This window comes from Leptonotus elevatus, chromosome 12, assembly GCF_054856555.1.
Source record: "Leptonotus elevatus isolate MCC_2025b chromosome 12, RoL_Lele_1.0, whole genome shotgun sequence".
Lineage (NCBI taxonomy): Eukaryota > Metazoa > Chordata > Actinopteri > Syngnathiformes > Syngnathidae > Leptonotus > Leptonotus elevatus.
This window is the reverse complement of record NC_141250.1, coordinates 22,909,005-22,935,062: the sequence shown is the minus strand read 5'-3', so window position 1 is coordinate 22,935,062 and position 26,058 is coordinate 22,909,005. Positions and strand designations below refer to the sequence as shown.

Sequence of the window (26,058 nt, the reverse complement as noted above, 5' to 3'; positions counted from 1 at the left end):
ACAGTTTTCTAATCATCTAAGGCCAGTGAAAATTTGCTTACATTTATTTTAAAGATTGGTAACAATAACGCTTGATATCTCAACTTTTTAAAATGGAAGCCGATTTACAATTTTGGAATTTCAGCAAAAAAAACTAAACATTTACAGAAATTGATACACAAATTGCTCTTGTAGGCCACATAAAATGATGGGGTGGGCCGGATCTGGCCCGCGGGCCGCGGGTTTTTCTCCGGCGTCTCAACTTGTGGCACGGTGATGCCACCAGATGGCGCCAAAGCAATTTTTTTCTTGCTTTGGTCTGAGCTCAAATCACAAGTGTGTGGAGATTTTCACAAAATAACACATTTCCGCCTTTTCTCCATTTTAAAGTTTGTCAATGCAACTCAACTCTTTTTGCAGTGTTGCTTCGTGCTGCACATTTGCAATCAAGTCAAATTTGTCTGTAAAAAGTGGACGACTTGAGCAAAGCGCGTCTTTGAACTCAACCGCCCGTGTCGCTAAATGTGGGTGTTTGCTGGCATCTGGCGGAAGAGTTGAGGATTGCAGGACTACCGAGGCCCACTTGCCACCAAAGAACGCACCCGAACCGTCTGCGACGAACCCGATCCAAAGCGGAAAACCGGCCAGCCAGCCGCCACCAAGCTGTACAAATAGAGTTTTTACAAAGGATGTGAGGCCAACCCAATTTTGAATCCAACTTTCTTTATTCATTTCCACCCAAAGACATGACAAGGTCGACCTCATGATCAGGCGATCCGAACTTTTGGGTGACGGCCATCGGTTAGCTTGTCAGTAGCATCTTGCCTTGAATCTTGACAGTTAGCTGTCAGAGAACTCCGACTGAACAACATAAACAATGAGCTCAAATGAATACGACTGACAACGGAGTGGAAACGAAGTCATGTGACACAGAAGCCAAGTTTATGTCCAGTTTAATGACTATTTACTACTTTGTAGTTACACACCTTGAATGCAATGTCAGTATGTCATTGGTAGGCACCTTCTTTATATTCATCAAACCGTTTTTGAGGCGGAGTCATTTTGCTGTTCAAATATTAGGTTACAACAAAGTATTCTATGTACTTAATACACTTCTCAAATTTGTTGTAAGAAGGACACACAGTACCAAAAAAAAGAAGAAGAATGTCTTCAACTTTAACGCAGCTGGGATTCAATTTCGGTTTGCTTGAGCAAGCCCCAAAATGCTTCCCGGCCCAATGTTTTCTGCGCAGGACACAAGTTGTGGAATAGGAGCATTTGGCTTTTTCTTTGGCTTTTTGGTGTGATATCACCGCTGTAGGCTACTGGAAAAAGTGTGACGAGAAACATGGAACCTGGAAAGAATGATTATTGTGACAGGAAAGCTTCAGCCACCGAACAGGTGACGCCCCCTTGCATCCACCAGAGGTCGCTGTCGACCCACTTTCGTCCCTCCTTCCCAAGGCGCATGCCCAGTGCGCTGACGTCCCCATTTTCAAAGTAACTGCCGTCTGGACGAAGCACTTCCGGTCGGTCGTCGTATTTTGAAAGGGCGCAGAGCGGACGTGTCGCGCTTGTTTTCTCTCGGCCGTTGAGTTTGATGCCGCTCGCGCAGCATCGACGCTGCTGGAAGCGGAGCGACGAGCGGACCGCCACCGACAGCGAAGCAGCAGCAGCGGCGGCAGCGGCAGCGGCAGCGGGAGCGGGAGCGGGAGTATGGCGACGCCAGGACCGGAGCCCCTGGACGCTCAGCCGGCGGCCTCGCCGCCGCCCCCCGGCCACAACGGCGGGCCCGCGCCGCCCAACAGCCGCGGCTTGGAGCGAGCGCTGGAGGAGGCGACGCTCAGCGGCGCGCTCAACCTCAGCGCCAGAAAGCTCAAGGAGTTCCCGCGCACGGCCGCCGGGCTCGACCTGAGCGACACGGTGGAGGCAGGTAAGCGGGAGGGCGTGGGCGCGGGCGGGGGTGGGAGGTGGGGGTGGGAGGTGGGGGCGCTGTCAATGCGTTCCCCTGGAATTCCCCCCGTCGCTTCCTGTCTGTGACTCGGCGCAGGCTTGTCAACATCCACGGGGGCGCGCGTGCCGTCAACCTGGGAGGTCTGTGTCGTCACAAAGGCGCGTCAGTTTTCCGCTCATTTCGGCGTGCAGGAATCAAACACATTGGACGCAGTCCAATGCACACACTATGTGTGGATGAAGCAGGGCTAAAAATAAATAAATAAATAAATAAATAAAGGACAGCTGAACAAGTTTGACCAACACGTGTGCATTTGCCTGCACGAGCCTCTGAATGACATGTTATTACAAATTAATATGATATTCGGTTCAATGTGAAGACACTGACTATGAGTACACCTGCAGGTAAAAATTCGAAAACGTTCGGGATAACTCATTTGCATGTGTGAGTGGACAGTTACTGCCCCGTGCATATTCCGATTCTCAGTGACACATGGACAACATTGTTGTCATTTTCACTTTTAACTTTCTATAGTCAATAAAAGACATTCGATTGAATAAAGTAGTCACTTTCTTCCTGGGTCCAAAAAGTCTGCTGCTTTGTTGCGTCCGCCATGTTTGTTTACCTCTTGCTTGAGTATTTACTGGTGGGTTGCGCACCAGACTCATGGACTTATATTCACACGCGTGTGTGTGTAACTGTGTACACAACGCGCTGTATCATTTTTATCAAAGCGACAAAAAATTTACATGAAAATGCCACAAAGAAATCATTGTATTCAAGTTAGGCTCGTGGCAACGTAAGATGGCCGCCGCGCATGCAAGAAGGTCCCAAAACGATGCGCTTACTTGTTCAATGGAGATTCGTGTTCATCGAACCAAATATTGGGGTTAGAAAAGCGTATTTGGGTTTTACACGTGTTTACATTCCATTTGTCTGCAAGTGGTGAAATGTTTCCTTTTAAAAAGGAAATCAAGATGTCAATGTTCCAAATTTTGATCAGGATCCGGATCATTCATGAGCGAGATCTGCCGATACCGATACTAAACACATGGATTAGCTGTGTATGTCTCCATTTTAGGGATGCTCAATACCCCATTTTTCTTCCCGACCGTTAACAGTACGCGTATTCGCTCTTTGAGCACTCACCGATATCTCAAGTCCTTTTCAGATCTAAAATTGGATTCAAAACAATGACAACAAATTGGCAACCTTAGTGCGAGATGCAGCTGATGGATTTTTTGTGATCGGCAATGAACGGCTTCGATCAACAATGCCAATCGCACATCCTCGAAAATCATCCGATGGAGGATCCGAGCACCGTTAGGTTACAATGTCCCATCGTTGCTGAGCTATTGTTAGAACGGGCCCGCGTTGGGGGCCCGTGCGGCAGTCGCGGAGACCCGGACTGTAATAATGCAGCAAAGTGGAGATTGTGGCGCATGATGAAGGGAAGGAAATGTCGTTTCCCCGGCTAAGAAAGAACAACAGGCTAAGCTAGCATTAGCACGTGTGTTTATTTTTGTCATGTGTGGTCTTGGCTCCTGAAACGCGAGCCCCCCCCCCCCCCCCCCTCCGCCCCCACGTCTGGCATGAACCCACTCGGAACGGAAATCTTTGGACGGGGAGACGCGCTAGCTAGTTGGCTAGCTCGCCGGCTCGGCGTGTCGAAGCTAACCCCGAAGCGACGGGAAGTGGCCGCACCCCAGCTCATTGTTTTGCGGAGGCCATCCTTTCCTTTCCTTTCCTTTCCTTTCCTTTCCTTTCCTTTGCTTTCCTTTCTTTTCTTTTCCTCCGCTGGAAGGCGAGAAGCAGCTGGCGGCAGCCGAATTATGAGCGCTTTGAAAAAGTGGAAATAACAAGACGGATCATTTGCATACTAAGATGTTCATTGGTTGTAACAAATACTTTTTCGGGACAAAAATAAACAAGCTCAAACTCTCTTCTAAAATCATCTGACAGTGAAAGGAACATTTATTTGATTGAATTTCTTAATCAACCGACTGAAATGATTTTCATTTCTTCAACAACTCGCATGATTCGAGACGAGTCGTGTGAATGATTTTCATTTCTTTCCTTCCAACAATATCCGCAGTTGCCTGCAAAATATATTTGATGTTTCGACAACTTGCTTGTTTCAAGCTTACTGAAGGTAGAATATTCCATTTTGAATGGCTACTGCCACCTGCAGACGAAAAGTGAAACTTCACGTACGCGACTCGCACGTCGTAACGTCACATCCGCAGACACAACGCGGGAAATTTGAACCCGAATCCAGTCTGAAAACGATTGTTTGTTGTCTATTGCTGCCCATTGTGAACAGCGAAGGTGTGGGCAAATGGGCAAATAAAAATAAAAAGGCTAGTGTCGTTTGGGGGGGGGGGGGGTTATATATATGTGAGGGGCAAAAAAAGGATAAGAGAACAAATCGCACGCCGATCGTGCCAGTCAGAATTGATCTCTATTTCGGGATGTTTTGCGTCTCATTGGACGAGCCCAAACGAAACAAAGACGCTCGCGGGTTTGTTGCGCGAGACTGAAAGACGACGTCCGCGTGTCAAGACGACATCGTCTGCGACTCTGCGGCGTCCCCTATCTGACAGACGCCAAATCCTTTTCAATAAATAAACTGGAGCAGTCGCTGCCCCCCCCCCCCCCCCCCCACGCCCCCACCCTCCAAATGTAGGCCAAAATCAAGCGCGCACACGCATACTCTCTCCACAGTGCATCTCTTCAGGCTTATCGTAATAGACCGTGAAGCTCACGGCGGCGTACATAAAAAAGCGTAAGCACACGTGTGCACGCACGTGCACGCACACGCACACCCGCTTACGCACGATTGGCTTTCAGTCAAATCAAATGAATTGTGTTGACGGGAAGCTTTTTAAGTATCACTTCAACTTTTGACTCAATCGTGTGTCGGGCTGGGTTGAGTTCGTCTTTCGAACGAGCCCTGGAAAACCAAAGGGACAACATTTCAATGCGCATTTTTAGCGTCCATCTGGCTCCTTCAAAGAAAAGTGTGTGTGTGTGTGTGTTTTCAGGCATGGCTTCTTGAGATGTTTTTTTCTCCTCGTGATAGACGAGTCTACCAAATTTCAGGCTGCTCAATAAAACTGGATTTTCAAACATGTTGAAGGAACCAAGCAAGCGGCGCCATCTTGTCGTCGTCTTGACATTTTTGTGTGTCTCGTCAGGTGCAGCAAATTTGCTGTCGCTGAACGTCAGACAGGCGCAATTTGCAAAACATTTGTGAGCATTCGTCGGCGTGATTGCATCCACACTTGACAGTCATGCTTTTAGTGGAGCGGCCTTTTAGCTTAGCGACGTTAGCACTGTAGCGCTACATGTATGCCACACACACACACACACACACACAAACCCCCACTGACCCACATATTACTCAGCCTTCAGCAAACCCGTGTGTGTGTGCGTGTTTTGACATGTCAAATGGGTTCCCAGTCTACCCCCCTCCCCCTTTTTATCTTTAATCCTGTAAATTTCATTTTGGCCTCCTCCCCTTTTTAGCGCCTCATCCTGGCTTTTGCAGCTCGTCCCTTTTTTTTTATAGCTCCAGCGAGCTAACAATGCTAACGAGCTCGTCGTTACTCCCCCCCCCCCCAAAAAGAACAAAGACATAACGTGCGCGACCGCTCTCCCTCCCGCTCTCTTTTCTGCTCGTCCTACTTTCTTGCCAGGCGCCAAAGTGGGACACGCGGACGAGGAACGACGGCCGTCAAGGAGGCTTCGGTCTTATGTAACAACGCAGACAAAAAAACGTTTAGTTCTCCGTCGTCTACTTAACGAAAGCGGAACAAACCTCTTAGGTTACATTTGTATTGTGTGTGCGCGTGCGTGCGTGTGCGTGACGACGCACCAGGTGGACGCAGATAAAGAAATTGTTCATTTAAAATTCCTGTGAGCAAAACTGGTCTTAAAAGACCCCATCCAAATGTCCTCACATGGCACTTTGATATCGGCACACTAATTGTACATAATTGTGCAATTTTAAGCCCGTTGAAACTTGTCGGGAAAATATCAAAGACACCATCAAATTGTCTTTGCAAATCATCATTTTTTCCCACAAATTTCTCATCTTAGCCTTCAGTGGACAGGTTTATGGTTACAAACACTTGATGAAAAATTGCATTTTTATTACCCCTTGAAAGCTCATCTTAGAAAACATCAAAGACACCATCAAATTGTCTTTACAAATCATCATTTTTTCTCACAAATTTCTCATCTTAGCCTTCAGTGGACAGGTTTATGGTTACAAACACTTGATGAAAAATTGCATTTTTATTACCCCTTGAAAGCTCATCTTAGAAAACATCAAAGACACCAGCCACCATTTCAATCTTTTTTTGTTTAATCATGGCGTCAACCAGTGACAGCAAATGGACAAGTTTAAAGGCACAAAAACATGCAATTGTATGGAATTTGGAACTCATCTTGAAAACATCAAAGACCCCACCATTAAATAATGACACGTGTGACATTAACCTTTGTGACAGCAGTTGGACAAGTTTAAAGGCACCCACATGAAGGCTTTGGCAAATGATGCCCCCTTGAGGAGTCATCTTGAAAACATCAAAGACCCCCCTCACAATGCTCAGTTGAGACTTGGTCCTCATTTACACGTTTCACGCTTTTTATATGCCGCCTGAACACCCGACGTATTGAGTCATCTGGATAACATCAAAGACGCGGTCGAAACGTGCACCTCCTCGCGTACCCTCGCGGCAAGAACATCAAAGACCCAAGATGAGAACCGTGGCTTAATAATCGTGTCATAAAAATATGAATAGCCAGGAAGACGCGTCATAGCTAAAACATCAACGACCGCATCCAAATGTGCTAGCATGACACATTTAGACTTCGTGACGTGAGTCTATGTTTAGAAATTGGACAAAGTGCAAATATGCAGTTCTCAGTCCAAACACACACGCACACACACACACACACACACACTGGTGCTGACACACATTTTCAGCGCCGCTCATGCGAGTGGACGCGCACACACGGACTGCATTCATGCAGAAAGGCTCTCACGCTGGATGGCTCGCGTTGGCGTGTCGTCTTATTTCAGTTTTGGGTCACGTGACCGTGGGAGAACGCCACTTTTGAGTCTTTGATGCGGACGGCATCGGCCACGTCACGTGACATCCTCGCTGCTCCTGCTGCCGCCTTCAAACGTTACCGCACTTTCTAAAAATACACACGGAGATGTGTCTGGGAGTGAGCGTGTGTCGGTGCGGGAGTGTGCATGCGTGTGTGTGTGTGAGTCGACCTGTGTGTGTGTGTGTGTGTGCGTGTGCGTGGCAGGGCTGTGCAAAATTCACAATTCATTTCAATTCAATGGATGAATTTGAAAATTGAATTTGAATGACAAGACAATTAGTGCTGTCACTATCGAATATTTTTAGAATCGATTATTCAGTCAATTAATCGAATAATCGGATTCATTTTAATTTTAAGTGTATTACAAAAGCAATTCTTTCCTGATTAATTTTAATTAACCAGTGATTGGTGGTTATTTCGTACTTCATATTTGTATATCAATAAAAAAAAAAAAGTGGGGTGGGGTTGGTGTACTATGTTACCGATTCGGTCATTGTTTTCCAACGTAAAAACATGTTTGCAAATGTCTCATTTTGATTAAACATGAGGTTAGCATCATATCTGTGAAGGAAATTTCACATCCAACTCGATTGGGGGGGGGGGGTCAGTTTCCTGTAAGCCAATCAATCAATCGATCTTCCAAAAGCAAAATTAGTTCTGACTTGTGCCATTTTCTTTTGAGGAGGAGGAGGAGGATGGCGATGATGAAGAACGACAGTATGTTGTTGCTGCACTTTTGCTGGAGTCTGTTATTATAGGGAGGAGGAGGGAGGAGTCTCGCCTTTTTCCTGAGGATGCAGCTGCCACACACACACACGCACACCCACGCACACCCGCACACGCACACACACACTAAGGCTGGGTTTACACCCAGCCAAGACGTGCCGACCTTTGCAGAATTTAAACGTGCAATCTACTGTTTTCGAGGCCAGGTAGTATTTGTACGTGTGCGTGTGCGTGCGCGTACGTCTTCATTAACATTTCTTTCCATTGAATGAGACGAGCTGAATTGAATGAGACGAGCTGATTGGCTGGCTTTGCGTTCAGGCCAAAGCAACAAACGTCTGTTTGTAGCACCTTGGTGCCAAGGCACGACAAAAAGTAGGGCTCTGCCGCCATTTTGTGGCACCCGTGGTCATGAATTAATGGACTAATTATGAGTGATCTTCCAAGACAACAATTTAAGCATCAGATCTAAACAAAAGATGTTACCCTCGTTGTCCACCAGGATAAAAACGGTATATTTTGTGTTTTTAAAAAAAAGTCAGGCGATTACATTTTTTTAATTGTAATTAATCGCACGACTTCAATATTTAACTCCCGATTAATCACAAATTGTATATCTGTTCTAAATGTACATTTAAAAAAAAATGCTGTTAAAATGAATTTTGACGTCTATAGCCGTCACTGGCAGTGAATGAGTTAATAATGAGCATGAGGAAATGAATCTATTTGTCAGTGGTTGTAAATGATTGAATTCCAGTTGACCAAAAGCAGCATTGATGCTAGTAAATCTGTTAATATACTTGATGGCGGTTTGTTGTTGATGTCGTCATCACAGCCAAAATGCGCTAACCGCGTCCGGAAAGCTGATCTTATGATGATCTTAATTTATGGTGCGACTTTGTTGGCTTTGCTTTGACGATTCAGATCTGTCCAAGAACCGTCTGTCGGACGTGCCCTCGGAAGTGTGCCACCTGGTGGCCTTGGAGAGCCTCAACTTGTACCACAACTGCATCCGCAGCATCCCGGACGCCGTCATCAGCCTCCACTCGCTCACCTCGCTCAACCTCAGGTACGCCGATTACGCTAGGCAGCCAACCGATTTGGAGTGAGTCGCATCCAATCACGATGGGGGGGGTCGTTTATGTTGAACAGCGTCATTCTGTATGTCGAGGGGGGGGGGCTATTTTCCGTATTTGTATAACAAGAAAAAAACGCATGCAATTGGGCTAACAATATCACAAATTGCTGAATTGTTTTGAATCTTACAATGAATCTTATTGTCCAGTCATTGGAAGCGTATCGGCGCATCATTTGAACCACGTCACGAGATCGCAAGGACGCACGAACGGATAAGAATGCAACAACGTGTGTTTTGTCACTTCCTGGTTTGTCCATTCAGCCGCAACCAGCTGAGCTCGCTACCGGCCTGCCTGTGCACGCTACCGCTCCGAGTCCTCAACGCCAGCAACAACAAACTGGTCAGCCTGCCCGAGAGCCTCGGACAATTGCGGCGCCTCATGGAGCTGGTGAATGCCACGCCCACCACCGTTTGGGGCTACGTGCGCCGCAATTCCAGTCCAAAACATTTCAAGGGGAATTTTGTCTTCCCCTGCAGGACATCAGCTGTAACGAGCTCACGACTCTCCCGCGACACATCGGACGATTGCGGGCGCTACGGGAGCTCAACATACGTCGGAATCTGCTCTGCGTCCTTCCAGAGGGTCAGTCCACCTTGACGCTGTGATGAAAAAAAAAAAAGGGACATGCTAACAAGTAGCATGCTAACATGTAGCTATCTAACACCCTGCGCAGACATGTGGCGTTGCCTCAGAAACGCTTTGGGTTCCAGTGGACAGGAGCGCTCCTGTTAAAGCCGACTGACAACGGATCAAATGCTAACATGCTAACAGTTGGAATGCTAAGCCGGATAGCAACATAAATACATAACTTGCTTGATGAAAAAAGACAAGTGGATCAATAATGATTTGACAGCGTTGGATTTCAAATGAGACTTGCTAAAATGCTAACATGCTAACAGTTGTTATGCGGACATGTAGCCAGTTAGCGACTGATTCTCTCTTCTTTCATCAAATCGTATGTAGGAATGGAATCAAAATGTTGGTTTGTTAGTTTGATGTTGTTTCTGTGAAGCGCTTTGTGACAGCTATCTAAATAAAGATGACTTGACAGGGATTCGACATCACGATATTACATGAGAACCGATCGCATGCTAACATGCTAACATGCTAATGGTCGCTATGCAACATACATAAATGCTAAGAATCCGAACGCTAACATACGTTTGTTCCGATAGATTGTTGTCCCGGTAAATTGATTTGAAATGAGAACTCGTCAAATGCTAACATTTAGCTTAGCTTCTTTTAGCGACATGGAGGCTCACGCTGACCAACGTTGTGTTGTGCGTGCAGACCTGGCCGACCTTCCTCTGGTCAAGTTGGACTTCTCGTGCAACAAGGTGTCCACCATCCCGCTGAGCTACCGCAGGATGGCGCAGCTGCAGGCCCTGCGGCTGGAGAACAACCCGCTGCAGAGCCCCCCGGCGCAGGTAGCCGCCCTCCGCTTTTTGCAAGCGCAGCCTTGTTTCAAAATAGACCACACACGTCATGCAATGGCAGCAGACAAATGTTTTCTTTTTGTCATTTAAAAAAAGAAAACCCCAAAAATGACGTCAGCTAAGCGTTCCGTGTGAAACTTCTTTCAGGACTAAAAACGTTGCTCCAGACGAGACCATTCTCTTTGGACCAGAACCTTCTGTTTGGGCTCGAACCCCGGATTGCAATCTCTCGGATATTTCTGTGGGTCTTGAACCTTCTGCTGGGACTAAAAGCGTCCCTTGTGGCAAACTTTTTCTCTCTGGATTAGAAGGTCTTTTGGAAGACAGACTCCTTCTGCTGGGTTAGAAGTTCCTTCCCTCGGAACCAAAAAGCTTTTTTCTCAGGACGAGCCCATTCACTTGGGACTAGAATTTAGGATTAGAACCTTCTCATGCGTCCAAAGTTTTGCCAAACGGCTGTAATCTTGTCCAGGGACGACAGGTTTCTCATGGTCCGAGACCAGGGGTGGGCACACTCGGTCCTGCAGCTTTTGGACGTTACCCTTCTCCGACACAGCTGATATAGGATCAGCTGATCAGCAAGCTCTGCATGCGCTTGGTAAAGATCCTGTTGATTGGAATCAGCTGCGTTGCAGCAGGGAAACCTCCAGAAGCTGCAGGACGCCGCCGGCCCTCCAGGACCCAGTTTTCCCACCACTGTCCCAGACCAAGAACCTCGTCTCAGGCCTAAAACCTGTTCTTTTCCTTTCTACCTCTCAGATCTGTCTCAAGGGCAAGGTTCACATTTTCAAGTATCTCAACATGGAGGCATGTCGCAGCGACAAGATGGCCGACGCGCTCTATCTGCCCGTCATGGAGCGCCTCTGCCTGACGCGGTGAGTTGCATGCTAACGGTTAGCAACGAGCAAACGCTTGCGTTGCGTTTTCCATCTGATGATGTCGCTATTTTTGATGCTCCCAGGTAAAATAAATAAATAAATAAATACATGCCTCCCTCAAATCGAGGCTTCGCCTTCCACGTCCGACCAAATATGCTGACTGAAGTAATCATTTTGCTTGATAGACGCTATTAGGATAGCATGAGCACGGTATCGAGCACTCACGAAGGCTGCTGATACCAGCCACCAATACTTCAAGGGATACTTGACTCATGGAGCCATTTTCAACAGTAAGGAGATCATATTTTGTCCATAATTCATGCGATGACTTGATTACATTCCATGAACAATTAATAGCTTTGAAAACTTCCGCCTGCTGTCGACTGATGATGACATCACCTGCGCTGTGGAAATAAGTTAACGAGCAATCATGGCTCAGTTTGCTGAGCAAATCCAGAAAACTGGTGAGCCGCGATTGGTCGTTAACTTATTTCCACAGCGCAGGCGATGACATCGACAGCAAGTGGAAAAATGACTTCTTGATTGCGCATGAAAAATAATGACGTCCGCAAAATATGAACTTTTTCCTGCTGAAAACGACTCGCGAGTCGAGTGTCGCTTTAAGGCAACACAAACCCGACATGAAGTCGACTTCGTCAATACTTGATGACATCAGCCAATCGTGGCGTGGACTGTAATTGAGCTCATAGGAATTTCATAAAAGTACTGAATAATCGTACCGGTGTTGGTTTGACAAAAGTGCTAGTGAGCCTCCTTTTTCTTTTCCTTTTTCATATTACATACCATTTTGAATCTCATTTCAGCCTTAACTTAAAAATACTACCTTTTCATTACATCCCAATTTATTTGGAATATTTCGCTCATGAATTGAATGAAATTCCAATCAATGAATTCATTGGAGTCAATTCAAAGAAAAAGTCTTGGGTTTCTGCCGGGTGGGCCCAGAGAGAGAGAGAGAGAGAGAGAGAGAGAGAGAGAGAGAGAGAGAGAGATGAGCTTCACGTGCGTGTGTGCGTGCGTGCGTGTGTGTGCGTGCAGCGTGGAGGACACGGACCAGCAGAAGAAGCAGGACAGCGACTCGGGAGTCGGCAGCGACGTCGGCGACAAGAGGCTGTCGGCAACCGAGGTAGGCGGCGGCGGCGGCGGCGGCGGCGGCGCGTGTTTGTCCAAATCCGTCACGTGTGCATTCCTCCTCCCAAAAGTTGAAGGAATTTGCATTCTCCTATTTGGAGGATGACTTTGGTCTCCGCGTGTACTCGTACGCTCGACGTTTGGAACGACGTCTCGTTGGCGTCGGCGTGTGAAAATGAATGCATTTCGCTTCTGCTGCGGGCTTCGAATGTCGAACCCGCCGACGGACTTTTGCATGCGTCTGCTGCTTCATTGGCGAAACGGTCTCATTTCTCCGACGTTAGCTGTGCTTTGTATACATTAAATTCCGGGAGTTCAAATTGAAAAAATAAGTTACAAATACAAAGATTGAATTTAAAATATATGTTAAAAACCAGCCCGTAATAATAAGAGTAATGTTAATGACATATCTATTAGCAATTATCAAAAATGATTCAAACATGCATTTCTAATTTGAATAGTAAGGAATTACAAAGAAAGTCACTACATTTAGAAAATATATACATTTAATTGATTTGTAAAAATCTGTATTGCTGCTGTCAGTTTTTTTTTTTTTAACAATATTGTCACAAAATATACACGCTATAGAAGTAAAAGGCACTTTCATTAATTCCATTTAATTCAATTTAAAAAATGACAAATAAATGACCTTTAAATCATCCAAATGTTTATTATTTAAAAAAATATTTCACTTTGATTAACAGGTCATTAATTGAAATTTGTGTTTGTTATTGTAAGTGCGAGAAGAATGTCCAGATTTAAGGAATGGCCCACAATATTGTTTTTTTTCCCCCCTCGATATTTTATTTTGAGAGTATTTGAGTGTTGTTGTGTCGGCAGCCATCGGACGAAGACAGTTTGAGTCTCAACGTGCCCATGAGTCACATCACGGAGGAGGACGGACTCAGCAAAGACGACTCCAGCGAACACATCAGCCCCCTGACGGGTACGCGCGCACACGTCACACGCACACACGTCATACGCGCACACGCGCACGCACACGCCCGACACCACCACGGAAATAGACTTCAATCAGCCGGAACCGGGTCAGAGCAGGCGGGACATTAAAATGGACACAAAAGACGCTCACTGAATTGGTGCTCGGGTGGAGCCATTTTGTTTCTCAGCTTGTTTCACACAGAGATGTTGTCAATTTACCGGACAGATTTGATCAGCTGATGTCTTTCAGACAGAACCCAGCAAAGCAGGACCTTGCTGTGTATGTGGGCACGTTTACGTTAACGGCTTCCCGCAATCGCAGACTTCATATTTCAATGCACCCGTTTTGCGGAATTTCTGTTTTTTTCCCTTCCACGCCTTTCGCACAGAACCCGACCGACGAAAGTGGGAAATAGCCGCATCGTTGCACTTTCACACGGCAATATGACTTCCGGCAATCAATGGATTCACGCTTGAACGCCCCGATTTTGCAATTTGTGACCCCCGCCCCCTTTTTTTCGCACAGAACCCAGCAAAATCCGCCTTGATTGGGTTTGTGGTGGATTTGGTGCAACTTCTGTCTTGTGTTTGCCTGCGCAGATCCCAGCTCGGAGGCGGTGCGTCTTCTGGAGGAGAGTCCCACCGAGGCGCTGAGGGAGCAGCTGGCCTACCGAGACGTCGCCGCCGCCGCCGCCGCCCGCCTGGTGGGCTACGTCACGGTGAGTCCCAAGTGGGCCGCCGCCAAATAAGGACAACAAGAAGAAAGACGCTCTCGGCCTTGTAAACTGTTCAGAGCCCCGCAAAGAATAAAAAGTGCAGACGGCGAGGACAAAAAAAAGTGTTTGGCTTCACAATGCGAACACAAAAGAAGCGAATCATTTTGGACATTTTGGCTCCAAAGTCATAGAAATGCAAAATGTTGCTACATTAGCTCACAAAAGGTCAACATTGGTTTTGGATTTGAATTATTATGTATTTTCATAGGCTTTTTGTGAACAAAAAAAATATGAAGGAAATGTAACGTTTAAAGTGGAAACACAACAAACTTCATTTGAGCCTTTCGTTAAAATTTGGATGGTTGACAATTTTTCCTGACGAACGGCGTGCGTTTGTTTTGTCTTTCAGGGCCGTACGACGACGACGGCGGCGGCGGCGGCAGACTTGGACGAGCCGCTGAGAATCGACGAAGATTCGCACTGGACGTCGGCGCAGGAGTGAGAAACGTCTCGCTTAGCTTTTAAGGCTAATGATGCTAATGCTAATTGATTGCAAAATGCTGCCTTCAGACTTCAGCTTCATTTTTACATTTGCCTTCAAAATAATCAAATATTGAAGAAATCCACCCTTTCATGCGATTCAAAAATAAATAAATAAAAAGGTATTGTTAGCGCTCTTAATGGGCATATTTAATAACAATAAAAATAGGACGAATTATAAAAGCCATAAAAGAATGTATTTTTTTAAATTCCATTCCATTTATTTTTAACACATTTTCAGTATTTATATTATACATGTTTTTAATGTTTTTCATGTAAATGTTTATAATTGGATTCTTACTGCTTTCCCATTGATTGATACCAAATTAAGATAAAAACACTTTAATGAAGATGTTGTCATTCATTTGCAATTGCTGTGATTATGAATCTGTATTTGAAATATGAGCGTGAACTGAAAGCTTTTGACGCTTGCAGGTCAAAGGTGACGGGGGACGACAGCGGGCTGCACCTGGACATGATCAGCCAGCTGAAGGAGGCCGTGGAGCTCCTGCAGGATCCCGCCAGGTCAGCGTTGCCCTTTGACCTCCTCGTTCACGTGCTCGCATTTGCGTCCGGAATTCTCCACGTGTCCTGCGTGTGCGCTTCAGAATCAACTTGGAGCAAGAGGACCTGTGCGGCGTGCGACTGTACCCCGTGGAAATGGTGGCGGTGGACCAGACCGTCAAGTAAGTCCGCCCCCGCTGGATGTTAGCGAATCAGGCCTAGCGTCCGCAAACGGAGCTTGTTTGAGCAAAATGTCAACATGGACACATTTTGCTTTTGAAGGCGCTTTCAAGTGACTGACGGCCGCGGACGTCGCAGTTCGTCAAAATGGCCCATTTTCAACGGCGAGGCTCACATGAGGGTCTCGCCTGCCTTGATTTGAAACTGCAGTGTTCCCTCGCTATAACGCCGTTCACTTTTTGCGGTTTTTTTTTTAGTGCCATTTTGCCTGCAAATATTTATAATAAATGTCAAACATAACGTTAACTACTTTGTGGATTTCACTAATTGTGGGTATTTTTTTTAACCTAACCCCAGCGGAAAACTTTGTACACTGGAATGACCAACAGATGCCAGTAGATGGCGACGTTGCATCGCTCTGGATTTGAGATCAGCGCCGTTTTTGAAAGTGCTCAATCTGAGCTTGTCACGTCAAATGCAAACTACCACTTTACTGACCTATATTGTTTTTATAGTTTGTATTTTGGCTGAAAGTAGAACATTTCTGTGTCCAAATCATTTTGTGACGATAACGTCTTGTACGCCAAAATATGACTTCTAACCAATTTTTGTGCACAAAAGTGTGACTTTTGTGGCCTAACGGAATCAATTTGTGACAGTTGGTATCGGCCTTTTGCGCAGGACGATGGAGACGCGAGCCATTCCCGTCTTGCGCCGCAAAGGTTTTTGCGCGTACGCTCGATTGACGTGCCCTAACGAGCCTTTTTGTTTCCTCTGCAGCGGGCAAGACAGCGACGACGACGTCACGACGCCAAAGGTACGCACGCACGCACGCACGCACGACTTCAATGTTTTCATATTTATGAATGATAACAAATATGAATATGTCAAGAGTTCAAACGCAAAAGCAGACGTCAGACGCATTTTATTGGAAGTAAATATCACTTTAAGAGGTTCATTTGTGAAAAGTGACTTTTTTTCTATAAAAGTCTTTCCAAGAAAAACCAGACAGACGTCTTCAACAAAACGTATTTGACGTCTTCCAATCGGCGACGCCCATCACGCATCTCGCACGAGTAACAGCGGCGGCTTTCATTTGATGGCGTACCTGCTGATTGATGGAGGCGTGGCCTTCAAACTTCCACTCTTAACGTCACATTGTTGGCGAAAGGCCGCATAAAAAGGGTCTCCAAGAGTCCCAATCGGCCCGTGAAGTGAATTTTGAAATCCTGCAGCAGCTGCAGCAGCATGCGGTGGAGGCGGAAGAGGTGCGGGGTGACTTTGAGTTCCAGAAGAAGCGACTGATGATTCTGCAGAAGGCCCACTTTGCGGCCCAGCTCGTGGCACGCCAGTTCCACTGGCACACGTCCGTCCAGGTAAAAGGGCGGGGCTTGCCGTCTGTCGGGCCAGCCGCCATGTTGTCAAAGCGACGGCCGCGTTACTGACTTGGTTTTTGGTTTTGGTTTTGGTCTGCTGTGCTTTGCGGGCTTCGCGCAAGCTGGTTGACGCTTTGCCAAGCTTGTGTGCTTCGTGAAAATTGAGCCAGTTTGACTTGGCGGCGTGAAATTCGAGAGGCGCGTCTGACCAATGAAAAGAAGCTATGCCCCAATAAAAAACTAAAGAACAGGAAGTCAGCCATTTTGTGGGTCATTTTGGCTACTTCCGGGGTCCTACCATTTTTTTTATTTATTTAACATACTGTACTGTTCAAGCCAGTTTCACGTAGCAACATGAAATTTGGTAGGCGTGTCATTCATGAGTAGACCAATGAGGAGCTCTCCAGAAGCCATGCCTGAAAAGACACAGGAAGTCAGCCATTTTGATTTGAAGTGGGTCGATTCCTTCCGTTTTGGGGGGGACGATTGAGGACCTGAAGCCAGTTGCACTAATTAGATAATAAGATGTCCTGTCTGGAAAGTGACAAGATGGCTGCCATTTTGCTTTTAAGTGGCCATTTTAGGGTCCATGTTTGTCATTTGTAGGGGTCCTTCAATTTGGGGGGGAATTCAGAGCCTGAAAACCAGTTTGACACAGTGACAAGACAGAACTGGACTGACAAGAAGTCTCAACACGTCACGCCTCAAATACACACAAAGTCATTGAAGTGGCCATTTCGGGGTCCATTTTGAAAGACAAAGTTGGCATCTCTACTCAGCTGTGTGGTTTGTGTGTCGCAGCCCTGTTTTTTCATTGACTTATTTATCTTGTGCCTTAAAGAATTGTGCTTGAAAGCTCATATTTTTTCTTTTTTCTTTGTGTTGTGACTGTAGCGACTGGAGCAGTCGCTGGGCAGACTTCCCTCGATGTCCAACGCGCCATTTGGACTGAAACCTCGCTCAGGTGAGTTGTAATCCAAATATTTGATCAAATAAACCAGTTCAAATGTCAGCTGGGGTCAAATGTCGAGTCCGGTCCATCGTAACCTTTAGTTGTGTCTACGCGTTGTAAAGTAAAGTTGTAAGTATGAGCTAACTGTGCTAATTGCTAGCGTCAGTTAATAACTGCTGACTGCCGCTAATGTGCTAAACACTTAGCATCCTAATGCTACGTGCTGTGGCTTAGTTGTGCGGCTGTGGGGGCCTTTTGTTTGCTTAGCATGTGACCTGTTGCTAACCGCTAATGAAGCTAACGTGAATCTTTGTGTGTGTTTTTTTTATATGTGCTGTCTCATGTTGGCTGTTGTCGCCTCCCATTTTGACATCTGGTGACTATTTTTTTTCCTCCCGTTTATTTACAACTCTTGCGATGATACGCCGCATGAACTTTTACCCACAATGCACCTGCCTGCATGCGCCCCCCCTTTCACTGGTTGCAGCCCCGCCCTCGTTGCCCTGCTCGGCCCCTCCCTCCCCAACCTATCTCTCACAGGCCCCGCCCCCCTTTGGAAGTTTTCACCGTAGCCGTGGCAACGGAGGCGTGCCGGAGCGTGGTAGGTTTCGGCCCAGCGACGTCCCGACGGCCTCGGATTTCAGCAACTTTTGTGCGTCCCTCGGCTCGTTCGGGACAGTTTGATGTTCTTAATGGAGGAAATCAATTTATTTTCTTTCTTTTTGTTAATGGGGTAGATGCCACAAACTTCCGACTTCCGGGTTTCACACATCAGTGTCATTTCCGGCCACTGATGGCCGCATTCCAACACTCGCACCCCCACCCATGCGCCCCAACAGGGCGTCTCGACTCCGTGAAATGCTTCGGACGACTGAGACGGACACACTCGCACCCGCGGACGGGAACGGGCAACCAAGGGACGCAAACGCAAGAACTGGAACGCGGCCCACACGTCGCAAACAGGAAACGGAAACAAAGATGATGTGTGAAAACCAGGAAGTTGGAAGTCCCGCCTCCTCCGTGGCATATACCCCATAAAACAAGGAAAAGAAAAATAAGAATGAAAAATAGGCTTTTTTTCCCCCCACAGGAATTTTTTGTTCAAAGAAAATACAATAGCAGTTTTTTATTAAATGACACGCTCATTAGTGACTAATGTACTAAAATGGCTGAGGGGCGCATGACATCACAAGGTCGCATCCTGTGCGTGTGTGTTGATGTCACAAAATGAAGCATAATTAAAGTGACACTTAAAATTTCTTAATTGACCTTCATTAGTGTGCAATTCATACGCTGCTGTCGTCAATGAATGCCATCATTTGTCGAAGTCTCCAAAACTGCTGCCAATATGAGCGAAAACGCCTGCCAATGAATGAAAAGCGTTTTCCTAAATATATATATTTAAAAAAGAAAAAATGTCCCTCTGCTTGTTGTTCAGTGTTCCTACGCAGCCACAAGAGTGCCGAGTGTGTGGACCCTCAGTTCACCATGAGGAGGAAGATGGAGCAGCTGAGAGAAGAACTGGATCTGATGGAACAGCTCAGAGACGTAAGGAGCCAGCACCAGCGCTTTCCGACATTCGCACCTTGTTTTTTGTTGAACCCGTGACATTGGGCAGTCTTGTCGATAATGAGTAGAGCGGCAGGAAAGTCTCTTCAAGCCAGGCCTGAAAAAAAGGTGCAGCTCGTCGGCCATGTTGGATGGGCCGGTTGAGGACGCAAACGCAGGGAAGCCAAAGTCATTTAACAAAAAGGCAAACAATGGACTTGAAAATCCAAAAAGACAAAATCAACAATGTCCGCCAATATGAGTCTGACAACCAAATCCAAGACATGATGAGGACACAAGAGAAACGGAAGTAAATACACGAGACAATCAGCGACACCTGGCGGAGGGAGCCGATTGGACGACAAATAAAAGACATTTTGTGGAGTCCTTTTGAAGATTCAACCCGTTTGACTGAGCAACATGAAATTCGGTGGGCTTGTCCAAAAAGAGACAGGAAGTCCACCATTTTGCTTCAAAGCAGCCTTTTTGATGTCCATTTGTTTGACTCGAAATTTGGTGCGCATGTCTGTCATTTGTAGACGCACAACAAAATGAGCCGTTTTCGATTGGAAGCAGCCATTTTATGGACGTTTCATTCCATTTGAAGGCTCCTTTAAAGATACGTTTGTCTTATCAATGTTTTGTCCCGTGGCGCGCGTATAAGACAGGGAGGTGGAGCTACATTTGGAAGAATTCATCATTGTGTGCGTGTGGATGGAACTCCACATCGTCCCAACTTTCACTGTTGTGAAGTTTTCAGTAGTACTTTCAAATGTCTTTTTTCTGTGAAGGTAAAAAAAAAAAAAAGTCTTTGATGGAGCAAACGCTGTCCCTCGTCCCACAGAGCATTGAGAGCCGCCTGAAGGTGGTTCTTCCCGACGACCTGGGCACCTCGCTGATGGACGGCGTGGTGCTCTGCCACCTGGCCAATCACGTCCGCCCGCGATCCGTCGCCAGCATCCACGTGCCCTCGCCCGCCGTGGTACGCCCCGCCCCTTCTTTGCTTTTCTGTGCCGCCGCTTTGGAGTCCTTTTCCTGACGTTTGCTTTTTGCGACAGCCCAAACTCAGCATGGCAAAATGTCGCCGCAACGTGGAGAACTTCCTGGACGCCTGCCGGAAGATCGGCGTGCCCGAGGTAAGACCGCGTGACGCGAGAGCGACCCCGGGGCGCAAACTGGGCGCGTTCTGAAGTTTGAATGTTCGCGGCGTGCCAACTGATGAACTCAAAGCAGCCGCAAAAGCTCCCGAGTCACCCTGGAAAATTTCAGCCTGAAAAGGAATTTGGAATCTGAAACACGGCCCATTTTCAGCCGTAAATTTCAAATTGAAAACGGATTTTGGAAGCTTTGAAACAACGCCATTCCAATGCGTTTGAACCTGAAAATGGCCCCAGTTTGAACCTGGACACGCCCCCAATCTCACCTGTCCAGATTTTGAGCTGCTTAACGGCCCCGGCCTTAACCTCATAGTTGAAGCAGAAAAGGGCTCCAATTTGAACCCAAAAGTGCCCAATTGGCAACCTTCCAAGTTCGAATTGAAAACTCGTTTGGACATGCAAATTTGAACCTGAACACGAAGCTAATTTCAATTGGAAAACCGTCGAGATGAACGTCCCCTGAAAATTCTCTCATCTGAAGAAGAAAACCAATTTGAACCAACAGCCGAGCTCAGTTTCAACCTGAAAAGAGCCAAACTTGTGTTTGATGTGCCAGATTTCACGCTGACGAGCGAGGAAAACTGAAACCGCCCCAGTTTGAGCCCAAAATGGCGTCCACAGTTGAAGCTTGTGCTGCTGTTTGACAACAAAACGCTCTGTGAACTCGTTTGCACTTTTTTTGCGTTGCTGAAGCTTTTGACGCGGTCCTGACGGGAAGGCTGAGGGTTTGACGTCCGTCCGTCCTGTTTTGGGGAATCAAACCCGGAAGCGCTCAGCTTTCCCCACAGGAGGTCACACTCGCGTCATGGCTGCTTCCTCCATCCGAGTGCCGACTTCCTGTTTGTGCTCACTTGTTTTTTGTGCGTTTTTGTTTTCAAATGTGAACATCCTCTGCGCTTAAATGTAAACACAAGAGCGCAAATGCTACATTAGCAACGTTAGCTTGAATTGCCGCCAACGTCTGCTCCCGTTCCGCGCTCGCACTTATCGCTGCGGTCGCAATGTGCTGCTAAACTGCAGACGACAAGCTAGCCGTGCTAACGCGATTCTAGCTTGTGTGCTAAATGCCTGGTAGCTGGCCACAAGCTAGCTGTGCTAACACTGCTGGCTCGTCTGGTGTCCTGCTCGCTGTCTCAACCCGCCCTGTGCTAACTGCTAACTGCTTCTGCCGCACTGCAGTGGCCTGGGTTATTATTAATATTCATATCATTATTTTTATTATGGGTTTACATAACACACATCAATTCATATGTTGTCATTAGCCTTTTCCTTGTTAGCCACGCCCATTCTTGTAAGCAAAACAATGAGTCATACACTGTAAAAAAAAAAAAAGGAAAACGCGTGTATGCAGAATCACCGTCTGAGATCACAACAAGTGCGTACTGGCACTTTTTTTGGGCAACACTGTGCTCATGTTGTTGACAAAGAAATGTTAAATGTTTCAAGCCTGAGCCGCGGCAGCAACGGGCAACTGTGGCCGCTGTAGCGACAGAAAGCTCACCGAGTCAACCTGACAACTCGACACGACTTCCATCAAACCCTTTTCTTCCTCCAAGCAGCCGCTAGCATGCTGCTGACTTCCTGCTAGCTGGCTTCCTGCAACCCATGCTAACACACTGCTAGCTTGTGTGCTAACTACCCGCCTGAAGGCTAATTGCTACCTGCGCTAACCTGCTTCTGCTTGCCAATTGCATGAGGACGAGGAGGAGGCGGACCTCTTCCTCGTCCTCCTCCCCCCGGACAGCATCCCCACTGGTTGCCATGGTTACGCCCGTCTCTGTCACCATGGTTACCGACTCCCTCTCCTTGCTCACTTTTTAACCTCTTGCCTCTTTTTTTCTCTTTTCGCTCTCCGCCTGGATTTTCTTCCTTTTCGTCGTCTTCGTGGTCTCTTTTCCCTCCATCCTTCCCACTCCTCCTCCATCCCTCCATCGCTCCCTCCATCCCTCCATCCTTCTCCTGGGGGGCACCAGTGTTGTCTGTGCTCCCCGTATGACATCATCCAGCGCCGCCTGCCGCCTTTGTGCGCCACGGTCAGCACGCTGGTGGGCAGGAAGCGGCCAGAGGTCGTCCCGCCTCAGAAAATAAAAGCGGCCCCCCTAGCGCCGCCGGACTCGGTCTCGGTGACCACTCAGACCCCGCCTCCGGCATGGCGGTGGTGGGACCTGATTGGCTGCAGCCTAGTTCACGTCCTCTGCCTGCTGCTGCTGCTCTTTGCCGCCGTCTACATGTGGAGCGAGCTGACGTAACCGCGGCGATGGCAAAAAAACGTTCACAGTTTTGCACAATTACAACCTGAAAAGGAGCAAAATATCAACGGAAAAACGGTCCTAACGTAACCAAAAATGTTTGAATTTCATTGAAAGCATTTCCTCTTGTAACCTTGGAAACATTTTCCATTGGAACATGAAAACGGCCAAGTTGTAATGAGGACGTGACCCCAATTCTGCGATGAAAGCGGCTTCCAATTTCAACCTTCAATTCGAACATGACGAGCCAATCAGAAATCAATCGACAAACGGTCCCAATTCCGAGCATGACAATATTCTGAATTGGAAAGTGAAAAGAATTTCATTTTGTTTCTTAAGTCATACAGCTCAGTTCTTATCAGCTCAGTTCTTAGAAACGCAAAGCTAACACTAGCCTTATGTTAGCATGGGCGGGTTAGCATTTAGCGTTAGCATCTTCCTGCGTTGTCTTTTTGAATGTTTTTCTCGTTGCTTCTCTTTTTGAGCCACAAAATGCCGATCGAGCACAATCGTACCAGAATGTCTTAACAGCGCAACGACTGCTAGTGGAAATGCTACTTTGGTTAAGCTAGCAAACGGTTAGCTGATGCTGGCTAAACAATGGTTGAAAACACGTGTAGGAAAACTTGCCTTTGGTGGTTCGAAACCCACCAAAAGATTATTATTATTTTTTTCCTTTCCCAGATGAATTACGTTAGAACCGTTTCTAGCTAAGCAAACAAGCTAGCGTGTAAAAAAAAAAAATCCCTTCCAAAACACAAGCCATATGAAAACGCTCAGTTGGAAAATGTGAATTTTGTGCGTTGTTGTATCCTTGAAAACTTGAAACGTTGAAGCGGTAAAGCAAAGTTAGAAAGTTAGAAAAAGTCGGCTTTGATGTTGATAACAACAAGCTCCATTTAACCATTTGTATGTTTAGCTAATTAATGAAGATGTGAAAATATTGGATGCATTTTGTGTTGTGTGGTTATTATTTTGAAGCCGCTCTCGCCGACCGTTTCCACCTTTAACAATTTCAAACCACAATTTCAATATGGACATTTTAAATGTAAAACAATTTGAACCCAACATGAACCCGATTAAGAACAAATATTTTAACCTGAAACACGACTTGAAAAAAATGCTCACACCTTCAAGATGACGAATTTCAAGACGAAAACAGCCTCATGCCGTCGTGATACCAAATTTGGGGCACAAAACCAAATCTGACACATTGCAAAAGTCGGGTTTGAAATGAGGTTCAAGTTTCAAATCGAGGCTTAAATTTAGGGTTGGGGTTTCAAAGTTTTGAATTAGTTTCAGGTTTTCAAATCAAAGGTGAAGCTTTCAAGTAAGTAAGGTTTGAAACTAGGATTAGCGTTCCAACGTAGGGTTCGAGGGGAAAGGCGAGCTCCCCCTTTCCGCTGCGGCACACCCAAGAAAGGACGCGCGGACAGATGGAAGGTGTGCGTGAAAACTTGCGTGTGTCACCTTTTTGTGGCGTGCGTGTGCGTGCGTGCGTGTGCGTTTGCAGGACAAGCTGTGTCTGCCGCAGCACATTTTGGAGGAGAAAGGTCTGCTGAAGGTCAGCGTGATGATCCAGGACCTGCTGGAGCGCAAAACCGCCAGCGCCGCACCGGCACCGGCACCGCGCGCGTGACCGCGTCCAGTCATTCTGCAGATTTTCCTTCCCTGAAGAAGCAAAACTCAACCAAAAGCTAACATTGGGAGACGTTCGCTAGCACTTGAAGTTTGCACCACCCCCAAAAAACAACAACAAATCTGTCCATTTGAAATCCAGAGACACGTGATTCGTTTTGTGGGCGATTTGTTTTTTATTGCCAGGACTGAATTTGAATTTGAAAAATGTTGCTTTTGTGAAAGATGCTGTTGATGAGATGCCAGCGCGAGAACGCCGGCTCATTTCCTGTCAGTGTCCCGATTTGCCGGGTTCTGCGTGAAAGGCGCTTTTCCAGCCTTTCGCACGTCTCATTGTTATCCTGCTTGGCCGGGTTCCGCGGGAAATGAGCATTTTAGCTCGTACTCGCTTCGTACCACAACAATTTGATTTAAAAAATGAAATCAATTCCTAATTTAATGCTAACCGTTTTTGCCAGCGTTTGTATTTCATTGGCAATGAAACTATATTTATAAGCGGACTTTGTATACATTGAAGATGATGAAGTATTTTTGGCAAGTATATTTTTGTGCAGATTTTTTGCAAAGACGTTTGTGAACTTGTTTCTAAAGTTTTTGTTGGGCTTCCAAACATGTCGCTGAAACATTTTGGACAAAAATTTACACGTTTTGTCTGTGGCGAGTGTGAGCCATCGGCTTTTAATTTATTCTTTCGTTTTGTTACGAATAAGCGGGTTCCGGTTTTTTTGTTTTTGTTTTGTAAATACAACTTGACCAGAAGAAGAAAAAAAAAAGTTCCGCATCAACTTTGAACTGCGCTAACACGTCATGTTGAAATGAGCGTCGTCATCATTCGCGGCCATCGAAACGCTGGCTTTTGTTTTGCTCAACGCGACAAACGTGAAGCTCACGTTCGAACGTGATCACGTGTGAACACGATCGCCTTCGAAATTCAGACTCGGCATGTTTGAATGCTCACATTCCGACCCGATGATGAACTTTTTTTCTTTTCTTTTTTGGCTTGTGTGGATTTAAGATGAACACGCGTGAGTAGGACTCGTTCAAAAAGATTCAGAATCCAAAAATGTTATAGTGACATGCTTTTTTTTTTTTCTCACAATCTCGAGTCACAAGTATGTGTCCTGCTTTTGTCCAAAAAGGATGAAAAAGTTGCCATTTTGTGTTTTTGAGAGCAAATTTGTTGCCACGGTGAAATCGAAAGCGTTTGTGGCGCCAACGTTGAACAATATTCTCATGTATGCTAATACATGCTAATGCTGCCAATTTGTCCTAAACTGCTGCTCTGCTTACCTCTTGGCTTTGACATGATGCATTTCAGCCAAAGCGTTGATTTCCCTTTTGGAAGAGAAAATTGGTGCAGGCTGGTCAGTCATTATGCAAATTAGCCCCACCGTGATGTCACAATTTCGAGGTCTCATGTCAAATCAGCAGTTCATGTGTTGCCAACCCCCCAAAAAAAACTGCACACGGCATTAAAAATGGAATTTTTCAACACTTCCTTGCAAGTTTTTTTTTTTTGCTCCCTTACAGCAATAAAGACAACTGACACTTTATCGGCACTTTAACTTTTGTATTTATGTTTTCTTTTTCTTTTTGACTGTGACGCTAAAGAAAAACTTTGATAAAAACAAAAAGTTGTGTAAATACCTTCACTTGTTTTTGTTGAGTTTGGAATCCAACGGGGAGCAAATGTATTTGGACTATTTTGATGAACGCTTTTTATTGTTGTTGATGCATGAAAAGTCCCTTTAACGCGCCTTAACTGCTGTGGAGCTTCTTGTACATACAAAAAGTGTTTGATCACTGCAAGTAAACAAACAAACAAACAAAAACCGCATTCGGCATTCTTTTGTTCCCAAACCACTTCAGCACTT

General features: G+C 46.2%; 1 protein-coding gene across 4 annotated transcripts; it reads left to right on the top strand.

Annotated features, from left to right (window-relative positions):
• The first annotated feature begins 1,492 nt into the window (after positions 1-1,492).
• On the top strand, positions 1,493-26,016 carry lrch1 (leucine-rich repeats and calponin homology (CH) domain containing 1). Of its 4 annotated transcripts, none has more exons than XM_086090386.1 (19): positions 1,493-1,912; positions 8,705-8,849; positions 9,180-9,306; positions 9,396-9,501; positions 10,210-10,346; positions 11,115-11,230; positions 12,293-12,380; positions 13,226-13,331; positions 13,925-14,043; positions 14,450-14,538; positions 15,016-15,105; positions 15,189-15,266; positions 16,045-16,081; positions 17,535-17,604; positions 18,080-18,193; positions 19,031-19,140; positions 19,985-20,122; positions 20,199-20,276; positions 24,060-26,016. In XM_086090386.1, the coding sequence occupies exons 1-19, from the start codon at positions 1,696-1,698 to the stop codon at positions 24,183-24,185; spliced, it is 2,091 nt and encodes a 696-aa protein (XP_085946512.1). In that variant the 5' UTR covers positions 1,493-1,695; the 3' UTR covers positions 24,186-26,016. The 4 variants fall into 4 exon arrangements, with proteins under 4 accessions (XP_085946512.1, XP_085946510.1, XP_085946513.1 ...); XM_086090384.1 differs by having other exon boundaries at positions 22,271-26,016; XM_086090387.1 differs by lacking the exon at positions 18,080-18,193.
• Positions 26,017-26,058: the final 42 nt, after the last annotated feature.